Source organism: Hipposideros armiger, unplaced genomic scaffold (assembly GCF_001890085.2).
Source record: "Hipposideros armiger isolate ML-2016 unplaced genomic scaffold, ASM189008v1 scaffold_128, whole genome shotgun sequence".
Classification (NCBI taxonomy): domain Eukaryota; kingdom Metazoa; phylum Chordata; class Mammalia; order Chiroptera; family Hipposideridae; genus Hipposideros; species Hipposideros armiger.
In genome coordinates, this window is record NW_017731478.1 from 3,813,263 (window position 1) to 3,824,574 (window position 11,312).

The 11,312-nt window shown below is 47.7% G+C and overlaps 2 protein-coding genes across 2 annotated transcripts in view; one reads left to right on the forward strand and one right to left on the reverse strand.

The window, feature by feature from the left end:
• LOC109386122 (myosin regulatory light chain 2, ventricular/cardiac muscle isoform-like) overlaps positions 1-3,247 on the reverse strand; it is a 21,465-nt gene extending 18,218 nt beyond the window's left edge. The window contains exon 1 of the mRNA XM_019649035.1: positions 3,142-3,247. Coding sequence (XP_019504580.1) covers positions 3,142-3,144 — 3 coding nt within the window. The 5' untranslated portion in view covers positions 3,145-3,247. The remainder of the gene's footprint in view (positions 1-3,141) is intronic.
• Positions 1-5,641, forward strand: part of CCDC63 (coiled-coil domain containing 63) — a 63,841-nt gene extending 58,200 nt beyond the window's left edge. Inside the window, exon 13 of the mRNA XM_019649033.1 lies at positions 5,120-5,641. Within this exon, the coding sequence (XP_019504578.1) occupies positions 5,120-5,364 (245 nt within the window). The 3' untranslated portion in view covers positions 5,365-5,641. The remainder of the gene's footprint in view (positions 1-5,119) is intronic.
• Positions 5,642-11,312: the final 5,671 nt, after the last annotated feature.

The following is an 11,312-nucleotide window of genomic DNA, read 5'->3' on the forward strand; positions in this document are numbered from 1 at the left end:
ACAGGCCCGTGTACACATACACTCAAGCGGACACATGCACGCACACATATACATGCACATGCCTACGCATGCACAGATAAAACACACCCATGCACCCAGGCACTCATGCACATACATGCACAGCGACACAAAACACACACACCCTTGCACACTCATACACACATGCACGAGCACACAGACAGGGCAAGTAGAGCTTCTCTGTCCAAGATTCTCTGGTAACACCAGAGTGTTTTCCTTAGCTAATAGGTGCACCATGGATTTTCATTAAAGCGCTTGTACGAGCAGTCAGTAGCTATAAATGGCTAAGTGAAAAGGTTGTTGCAGCCACAGCAGATGTGGAGAATGTATAGTTGGGGTGGGGAGCCCCTGGTTCAGGGGTTAGGGTGGGCTCAGACCCCCCCAGAGGCAGGCAGGGTGTATAAGTAAGTCCCTGAAGGGCACCTATACAGCTAGGCCTTCTGAGGACTTTATTCAGCTGGGCCTTTGCTGGGAGGAGAGTTCTCACTCAATAGGGAGAGGTGTGTGTGTGTGTGGGGTGGGGTGGGGTGGGGCTCAAATGGGGCACTAAACCTCTCAGGACTTCAGTTTTCTCATCTGAGAAATGGAGACCATAATAGCACATCCCCCCCATAAAGCTGTTCGGAGGATTGAGATTATGTGTGTTGGGGATTCTGGGAACATGGCAGCCTGAATAGGGCCTGGAGCCACATGGTAGCTGAGACTTGAGGCCCACAGGATGTGGGTTAGGCCTTGGGCTCTGTTGAGAGAACTGGAGGCCCAGAGGCTCCCCCTTGCCCATAGGTGAGGTCACCACTGGGGAACCCCTTGCCCCCCCTCCCCCCCAGAGCTCTGAGACAAAGTCCTGGGAGTGGAGAATCTGGGAAGATTTGGGGTTTGGATCTATGTAGGCTTTCAAGGGTACATTTCAGCATCAACCTCAAGACTACATCAGTAGGAGGGAAGGGATGGGCTGCAGGACTCTGTCCTCGAGGCTGGGGTGGCTAAGACACCTTGCCTATGAACCATAGGCCCATGTGGCCTGAGACCCGCTACCTTTCCACTGCCTGTGGGATTCCTACAGCTAAGAAGCATCCAGCAACCAGACCTGAGTTCCATGGAGCCAAAGAGAAGGATAACTGCCCATCGAGGTGCTCAGAAGCCAGAGAGAACAACACTGGGCAGAGCGATCAGCATAGCAACTTCTGAAACAATCAGCAACCAAACTGCGTATTATGGTATAGGAAGCTTCCTGTTCCTGCTATAAAAATATCACCATAAATTTGGTGGCTTAAAACAATGGATTCTCTCGCAGTTCTGGAGGTCAGAAATTAAAAGTGGGTCGGCAGGGCTGTATTCCTTCTGGAGGCTCCAGAGGAGAACCCATTCCTTACCTTGTCTAGCTTCTAGAGCCCGCCCGTATTTCTTGGCTGTGGTTGCTTCACTCCAGTCTCTGACTCCAGCCTCTCTGACCCTCCAGTCTCCCTCCCATCTTCTAAGGACCCCTGTGATTACATTGGGCCCACCTGGATATCCAGGATACTCTTCCCCATTTCCAGATTCTAAGCGCACCTGTGAGGTCCCCTTTGTGGTGTAAGGTAATATTCACAGGTTCCCAGGATTAGGACGGGGACATCTTTGGGGAGTTTTTATGCGGCCCACCACATCTAGAGAAATAGAATGGCCAGAGCAAACAGGTCAAGAGCTGAGTAATAGTCATTAGAACAATAATTAAGTATTAAAATTCATGGAGCTGTATACCAAAAAAGGATCAATTTTATTGAATGGTCTTTTTTTTTTTTTTTTAAATACCCATTGACAATTTTAAAAGAAGAGGTGAGGGGAAGGAAAAAAATGTAAGCAGTGCTTATAGATGTTCACTACTTTTAAGCAAGAATGATTTTGACCCCAAAGTCAAAGGACATTGACCACTTAAATGTTTCTTGGAGCCCTATTATGTGCAGGGCCCTGTTCTAAGGGCCTGATGTATCTCAGTGAAGCTTCATTCAAGGGGAGACATACATAATAAGCTGCAATTTGAGAAAAGTAGGAATTTACATTCACCTGTAATATGGAACAATAAAATAATTTGAAAATGTAGCAGTATATTAATGTGATTATTTTTTTAAAGCCCAAGTATTGGTTTACTACATAAAACAAAAACTAAAATAAAAACAAAAACTTAGGGAAATGTACATGAAANTGTGTGTGTGTGTGTGTGTGTAGGGGGAGTCAGGCTCACTAAACCATGAGCAATGCCGAGATAAAAATCACACATTTTCAGGGTGTTAAAACTCAACTGCTTCCCCCCCCACACACACACACACTTTTCCCTCGATCCAAATGGCAGCAAAATATCTCCTCTAAATGATCTGGCCTTGCACTGTGCAAACAGTGCAGAGAAGAGCGAGTTAACATACCACCCCCTCTCTCTGATTTTAAATAGTTACAGCAGACGCTGAAACACTGTATCTACATGATTTCATTCAATCCTCATAACTGCTCTGTCAAGTAGATACTGTTATCACGGTCACCATTTTACTGGGGAGACAACTGAGGATCAGAGAGGTGGGGTCATCTCCCCAAGGTCACACAGTTACAAAAAAGCAGAGCTTGAATTGAACTTGGGCAGTCTGACTCCTGAGTCGGAGCCCTTTACCACTCTCCTACGCTGACCCTAATTTGGGGGCTTCCTGCTTTGGGAGGAGAGGGTGGCACCTAACCAAACAACACATGGAGAAAGGATTTAATTTTGCAAGTTCAAAAGGTGAAAACAAAAAGATCTTTTCCCCAGCTGCCTGAACAAGAGAAAAGAATTACAATTTGATCCTTAAAAGCATTCAATCCCATTTTGCAAGCCCTGGGAGTTATTGATTCCTTGAGAGGTCAGTAGACAAGCCATAAAAAAGCCAACTCTCTTATTTTGTTTTTGCAAGTCTCCGGGAGCTGCTGTTATTTGTGGCTTATCAGGGCATTGATTGGGGTTCCTCTGTGCGCACACAGCAAGCAGTGCTTTTTCTACCTGGGCTTGGGGGTCCTCGAAAGCCGCCTTTCTCCCCCCTTCCCTTTGGTCCTTTGCTTGTAGGTGGCATCCCCTTCTTGCCCACTCAGAATCACTCAACTCGCAGAGCCCTCGATACTCACCATGGTGGAAAGGACGCAGCACTGGTTCCCTAGAAGAATCCCACAGGCTGTCCACTGTTCTCTGCTGGAACAATAAATACTTCCTCCCCGTGTTTAAAAATAACCCCATGACCACTTTTGGCAGTAATAGGTGAGGCGGGTACCACCTAAGGCCCCCCCTCCCTGACCCCATGCCGTTCTTCTGAAGTAAGGGCAGCTCACTCGCCACCTGGTGACACTTGAGACCCAAAAAGGCATTCAAGGTTAAAGAGTCGGGTGGCTGGGTCACAGGGAGAGATGCTGCACCCTTTCTGCAGGGCTCGAGCCGGCAACACTTGTGCTTGTCAATTTTGAGAGGGAGAATGGTGGGGAGAGGAGTCTGTTAAAATCCTCTAACATCAGGCACAGCTCTGACCTCAGGGCCTTTGCACCTGCTGTTCTCTCTACCTGGAATGCTTTTCCATCAGAAATCTGCAAGGCTCTCTCCCTCACCCCTTCAGTTCTTTGCTCAAATGTCACCTCAGTGAGACCTCCCTCCCACCCTATTTAAAATAGTCATTCACGCTCTATCCTCCAGACCCCCTACTTGGATTTTCTCTACAGCATTTATCACTCCATAACGTTGTGGAATTCACTTCTTTTTTGTGAGGGTCTTCTTTAGTTTTCCTTACCTCTGCCTCCCCAGCTCCTAGCTCATGACTGGCACAAAGCAACTTGCTCAACACATGTTGGTTGACTGAAGAACTAACTCACAGAGCGCTTGCTATGTGCCAGGCACTGTGTACAAATGATTCACGCTCATACTGAATTTTTTATCCACCCTGTGGGGTAGGGACCAGCTTATCCTCTATGTTTCCATTTCACAGATGAGGAAACTGAGGCTGAGAGGCAACGTGAGCTGCCCCGGGGTCACACAGAGGTGGAGCTGGGAGTGGATCCGAGGCCCATTTGCTTCTAGAGTCTGGGTTCTAAAGGGCCTTGGAAAAGGCAGCTTGCCCCCTGGATGTGAGAGTTCGTAGTTGTTGCTGTCTCCCAGGATGGCTTTTCTCCTGTATACAGAGGCGTGGCGGTGATGGGCTGGAGCCTTCTCACATGGGCTCAGTCTCTGAACAGAGACTGGGGGAGATTGCTCTCAGCAGCGGGGTCAAAGGATGGTGAACTGGGAGTCTGATGAGCAGGAGCTGAGTGAGTGAGGGGGTCCGGGGCACAAGGTCAGGCCTGCAAGGGGGGCAGGGCAGATCACATGGTACAGCCTTGGAATTTCATTCCAGAAGCAAGAGGTGGGGGGCATAGGGAGTTCCAAGCAGGACCCTTTGCCTAACCCGTCCCCGGGCTGCCGGTGCCCAGGGACACCCTGAATTGGGAGCAAGAGGGCAGGCACCACCCCAAAGGAGATCCAATCGACCAAATCAACCCGCAAATATATTCTCAGTTGCTCTGATGTACTAGGACCTTCCGTGGATGTTGTTAGAGAAAGTTGGCAAGATCCTTGGCCCCCAAGAATGAACAAACTAGTTAATAAACAATGTGGATTTCGCTCTCCTTGCCCAGGACCTGAGTGGGGATTGTCGGAACATTCCCATTCAACCTTCAGCAATTTGAGGCAGTGGAGTGAAGAAGCGATTTAGCCCTCAGGCTGGGAAATCAGACAAAATTGCACCTGAACCCAGGCTCTGTGTGACCTTGGGCAAATACCTTTACCTCTCTGAGCATGTGAAGTGGGAACGATAAAGTATCTTCCTTATGAAGTTTTCTGGAGGGTGACAGGAGATGAGGCCCAGGCAGGTCCTCAGTAAATGGCAGCCATTGTTCACTTCCCTTCTTGGGTGAAAATAAAATTCAATTTTGGGGGCACAAACCCAAGNGGCCCCATCTCCTGGGAAAGTCTAGCCTCCTCCTCAAGGCATGATAATAAAAACCCAGAGCACAGCTCTCTCTGCCTGGCACTGCTCTGAGCGGCTTCCCTTTCAGACTCACTGTCACTGATTTCCCCTTCTAGCTCTCAAGGCAAAGAAGCACAGGACGAAGAGCAAAGGGGAGAGTTTTGAGAGCTATGAGGTGGCCTACCTCCGGCTGCTGAAGCTGACGGAGAACGGGGACCTGAATCAGCTCATTGAGGAATTTCTGGCCAAGGAGGAGAAGAACTTTGCTGGGTTCACCTACGTCATGGAGCTCAACAATGACATGGAGATGATGCATAAGAAAACCCAGAAAATCCAGGTCAGGGCAGCTGTTCTTTCCTAGGCCCGAGTCCCTCCTACTCCCACCGCAGCCTTCCCTAAAGTGGGCTCCTTGGAACACTCCTCTGCAGCAAAAAGGGTCTCAAGGTCAAGTCAGTTTGGAAACACTATATTTCCCCGTGTCCCCCCTCTACTTTTTAACCTTTCTGAAATTGGTATTTGTTTCAATTGATGCACACCCTTAAGGTGGTCATGTCCCCTCACCCCTGGTGACATGTATAATCTATGGCATGTTTTATAATCCAGGGTTCAGTAAACTATAGCCACGGCCAAAAATGGCCTGTGGCCTGTTTTTGTACAGCCCATGGGCTAGGAATGGCTTTTTATATTTTTAAAGGGTTGTGAGACAAAAAAATAATAATAATAATAAAAAAAGAGGAATATGCAGAGCAGACCATATGTGGCCCACAAAACCTAAGATATCTACTCTCTGGCCCTTTTGCTGACCTCTGTTAATCAACAGCTTCACAGACTTGACAGTAGAANAGTGTGACTACTCAGGGAATCGGATAAACCAATGTTCGAATCCAAGCCAACTGGTGACCTTATGCAACTTTCTTCCTTTCTCTGATTCTCAGTGTTCTCATCTATAAAATGGGCATGATGATTGCACTCACCTCATTGGGTTATCAGGAGGATGAAATTGGTTAACATCTTGTGAGCAAGTGATAAATGCCAGCCGCTGTGTTTGTTTGGGGGTACTTGACTGTTAGACCTGGGAACCCCCACTTGGGACCAGGAAGTTCCTAACCTTTTCCCAGGCCTGGAAAATGTGGTCTAACCAAGTGGAGGGGAATTCTTGAGTGGGAACAATCGTCTTTCCACCGACCATTTGAATTCTGCCATGGAGCGTCTCAGGGTCAGGGTCAGCACCTCTGTTTGAACTTGGACCAATGGCCTTTGCCTGAGTCCACTGTTTTCAATGGATAGAAGGAGGGCTTGGAATGAGAAGAGACAGGTAAGGAACGTTTGCATTTCTTTCTTTTTTTTTATTATTTATTTTTTTTTATTGTTAGTTTCAGGTGTACAGAATAATGCAATAGTTACCCTTTTCACCCTCACAAAATAACAACGTTTGCATTTCTATAAGCCTTTGATTCCTGCTTTTTGAAGATCACTGCTCCTGATATTTGTCTAAAGTAAACAGTAACATTTTAAATCTCACAACTATATATGGATGAACCTCCAAAAAGAATCTGTGCTGTTAGGACAATGGGAGGAAGTAACTGGGAGGGGCCATTAAGGGGTGGGGTTGCCAGGTTTAACAAAATATGTATATATACTGTATATAGAATGCTAGTTAAGTCAGAATTTGAGATAACAAGTCATTGGGGGTCTTTCGGGGCACTGGGTATGTTCTGTGTCTTGACCTGGATGCTGGTTACACAGATGTGTTTTGTTTGGAGATGTACTTTTATGACCTGTGCCCTTGTCTATGCACAGGCTACATGTCCACAAAACGTTAGATTAATACAATGTGAATGAATACGTTCTTACTATAAAAGAGTTTGAAGCATTTTTGTCCAAAAAGCTTCCTTTCTGTCAGTGGCCAAATCCTTTCCAGAGGGAACTGGCGTTTGTAGTTTAGCGTGAAGTCTTTCAGATTAGATTTTTAAAATTCTTTGTGCTTTTTTTTAAAATGGAGCTATACCTGTAGTAAAGGACACACCTCTTAAGCGCCCAGTGCGATGAGTTTTTACCTGTGCACACACCATTTCAACCCCCCCCCGAACATTTCAGCTCTCAGAGCTTTCCCGAGTGCCCTGTCCCTGTGAACATCCGTCCCCCACCCCTCCAAGTAACCACTTTTTGCCCTCTAGCACCGTAGATTAGTTTTGCCATTCTGAAAATAAATAAAACTCCTTTCAGACTTGTAAAAAACTAAAACCTTAATTTTCGAATTTACAGAAAAGTTGCAGAGTCCCCATGTACCCCCTCACCTAGTTTCCCCTAACGATAGCGTCTTGCTGGGACGTTGGTCACAGCCAAGACACAGACCCTGCCTGGTATATTACTGTTGACGGAACTCCAGCCTTTTTCTGGATGTCACTGGTTCTTCCACTGTTGTCCTTGTTTCTGTTCCAGGATCTAATCCAGGACCCCACATTGCATTTCCTGACCCCTCTCCCACCCCCTCACATGCACACACATATACATTTTCTCACATTAATATCATACCACACACATACATACATACACATACAAATACACATGAATGGCATCATAACACACACACCCTGGCCAGCTGGGCCTTTCTACTCAACAATGTGCCTTGTAGATCTTTCGAGAAGTCCCAGGCCCTCACCTCCGTGATGAGGATGGGTGTGTGTCCTCCCATCTGTGGCCAAGCAAGAAGCTGGTGGCAGAGCCAGGTCACACGGTGGGCACAGTTAATACATGCTTAGAGCACCAGTTGAGCAGGGGTGCCAAGAACAAAACGAAAACCCAGCACACTTATTTCGGAAAGGATTAAATATATTTTTAAAAAGGATTAAAATAGTCACCGTGGGGAAATCAGGACATTGTGGGATGTTCTTACACTAGTTTGGCCATTTCAAACTGTTTTAATCTTTCATTTTATATGAGGAGGTGGGAGGCCACATCTTTTCAATTTTGGGGTCTTTTAGAGGTTTTCATGAGGCCCAAGCTGGGGGCATTTTAAAAATTCATTTTCTTGGCAGGTGCTTTTTCCTCTTTAGCTCCCTGAATTCAAATCTAAGCCATTATATCCTACCTCATAAGGTTGTTTTATAAAACTTGTCAGCAGCTCAAGTAGTTCATATGTTAATATCGGTAAATTAAAAGTTAACATAGCAACATATTCATATTTAGGACAGAGCCTGGCACAGAACAGTGCCATAGAAGCTCTCACTATGAAGCCATTGGAAGCAACTGGCTTAGCAGGTCAACTTGTCTTGGGGCGTCATACCCCTTTAAGGGGGTAGTGAAGTCAGCCATCTCCAGATAGAACAAAGGCATACCAGGCCCTGCCAGCCCAAAGTGAGGTGGCTGATAGACTCTGTCACCAAGTGATAGCGCCTATCTCCCTGTGTCAGGGCCCCCAAGCGTCAGCGAGAGCTGCCAAGTGGGGAAGGCAGCTTCTCCAGTACGTCAGACCTGGGTGGACCAGGCCTTGTGTCCAGTGGAGATGAGTCAGCCACATTGGTGGGGCACCCACTGTGTACCGAGTGCAACTTGGGCAAGCAACATCAGCAAACCATGCCTCAGTTTCCTTGTCTGTGAAATGGGGACAATACAATAGTGGTCCTTCCTTCGAAGCGTTCTTGTGAGGTTTGAATGAGTTAACTAATACTTGTACAGTGCTAGGACATTGCTGGGCACACATTGAGTGTTCAGTAAATGTCAGCTCTTATTCCAGAGAGCTGGCTGTCACCTGTGTCCAGGGAGATGGGGTTGAAAGAAATAACATGTTCAAATATGAATTCATTTTCTCTCCTCTTCCTCTCCCAAACCCTTTTTCTATTAATGACTTTACCACTTTCCTAGGCACCCAGACCAAAATCCTCAGTCCCGTTGGTGACAGTCTGTCTGTTTTGCCTCTAAAATGTTTTGCAAATCCATTTCCCCCCATCCTGTCCCAGATCTGGCCCATGGCAGTAGCTCTTGATTGGTTTGGGGCTTCCCCTCTCTTGCCTTTCTTGTACTCCCACTCCAAATACTTTCCCCCATGCCCAGTTCTGATGATGACCCACACATTCTCCAGAATTCTCAGTAGCTCCCCACTACCTCAGAAAATCTCCCCTCCTAGGCTAAACAGTTAAGATCTTTTGCCACTTGACCCTGACCTACCAGAAGGGTGCAGTGAGGGCTGGGTTCCGGGTCAGCTCTTTCACTGCCTTGGCTGTGGGGCCCTGAACAAGAGACTTCACCACCCTAAACCTCTGATTCCTTACTTGATAAATTGGGAAAACAATAGTGCTGACCTTAGGAGATTGTTTTTAAAGTAAAACTAGATAATTGTGATGCTAATGAAAGCAGCTAACATTTATTGTGTACTTACTCTGCCAGGCACTGTGCCAAGTGTCCTCCACGTGGTAACTCACGCAATGCATGTAATTGGCTTTGCACAGTGTCAGGAGCAGAGCTCATGCACCATGAGTTCATGTGTGTGTATGTGCATGCTTGTGTGTGTGTGTGTGTATGTGTGTGTGTGTGGTTCTTATTGGTTACCTTTCCAACCTCATTTCACACTCCAGCCCCACCTCACCCTCCAGGTCCCTCATGCAAAGCTCTTGGGGGAAGATGCTCTGTGACACGTGTTGGGTACATTTCACGTATGGAGCTGTTGCTGCTTTCAGTGATAGCTTCATGATGGAGGAAGGATACACACAAGCTGGCTAAGTATGAGCGGGCATGTGCTGGGTCGTTGGGGGTAGGTAATAAGGACTGGGGAGAGCAGGGCTGCCCACCATGGCCACCACCCCGCCACTGCACTGTGAGCTTGCCAAACTGAGGTCCCCACAGAAATCAAATCATCACTATCCCACTTACCTAGAGCTTCCTGTGTGACAGACACTGTGCTAAGTGCTTTACCTGTCATCTTATTTCATCCTCACTACTATACCGTGAGGAATACTACTATTAGACCCATTTTCCAGATGATGAAACTGAGGCTCAGAGACGAGCAGTCACTCTGCAGGGCCCTCAGATCTGAACCCAGAGTGTCAGACTGAAGCACAGTGCTTTTCCTTACTCTGGTATTCAGGGCTTGGGGATCCGGACTCCGGCTCTCACCAATCCCAGAAAGCCGAGGTCTGATCCAGCTCTCAGCAGCCAAACAAGCCTTTGATGGCTTTTTCTCTCCTGATATTTTTAGCCTTTGGTCATCTGCTTTGTCTGTGTGGGGGACAGAGGCACCCAGACAATTCCATTTATACTGGTGCCCTTCAGATGCCCGCCTGCCCACCCCCACCCGCCCCTGCAGGCTCAGCTGTCTTGGTGGCGTGCCTGGCATTCTGGGGACATTGTTCCTCTTGGTGAGGCCCAGATTCTAACAACAGCTGCTGCCCTGACCTCCCCCCACCAACTCTTCTCTGCCCGCTTGTCAGAACCCCTTTTTCTGAGAGTGTGGCGCTGTGACAGCTGAACCTGTCACCAGTGCCCTCCTCTGGAGCTGTCTAAAGGCCGCGCTCCCGGCTCATTAGTCATCCGACCCGAGGTTCTTAGGTGAAGGACCTTTCAGCACGTCTTCAGGAACACACTGCACTGCAGGGCCAGGCCCCCTGTGTCTTCCTGGCACAGACACGGGCGTTCGTGGGGCTGATTCTAGAGCAGCAGTCGCAGCCTCAGATCTGTTGACATTTGGGGTCACATCATTCTTTGTTATGGGGCAGAGGGCTATCCTGAGCCTTGTAGAACCTTGAGCAGCATCCCTGGCTTCCACCCAGAAGATGCCAGTAGCAACGCCCCACCCCAAAGATGTCTCCAGATATTGCCAACTGTCCCCTGGGGAGAAATGATCCCTGATTGGGAACTACTGACCTAGAGAGCTGTTACTATGAATGCAGAGATGGGTTCCCTACCAGTAAAGAGTTTAAGGATGGTTTAGGGGTGCTGAAGTCCACTGACCACCCTTTGCCTTTCCTGGTGGTATTTCCTGGCCTGGCCTTGGGGCAGGAGGGGAATTTAGAGTCAGGTCCGGGGTGGAATGACACCACTGCCACTTGCTAGCTGGAGGATGGAGGGCAAGTGGCTTTTCCTTGTTGAACCTCTCTTTACTCATCTGTGAAATGGGTTGGGTGAGAACCCAACCGTATGGGGGTGCTGTGAGGCTGGATTGAGATAATGTTGAGCAAAATGCACCTCTGCTTTGCCTTCCACTGTCTCCATAAGTTCTATTTCCTGGGGTAATCTATGTCCACCCTTGGATGAAAAGTCAAGACTTTTCTGCTCTTGGCTTTCCTGTTTAATTTTAGGTAAAAGACAGTCCTG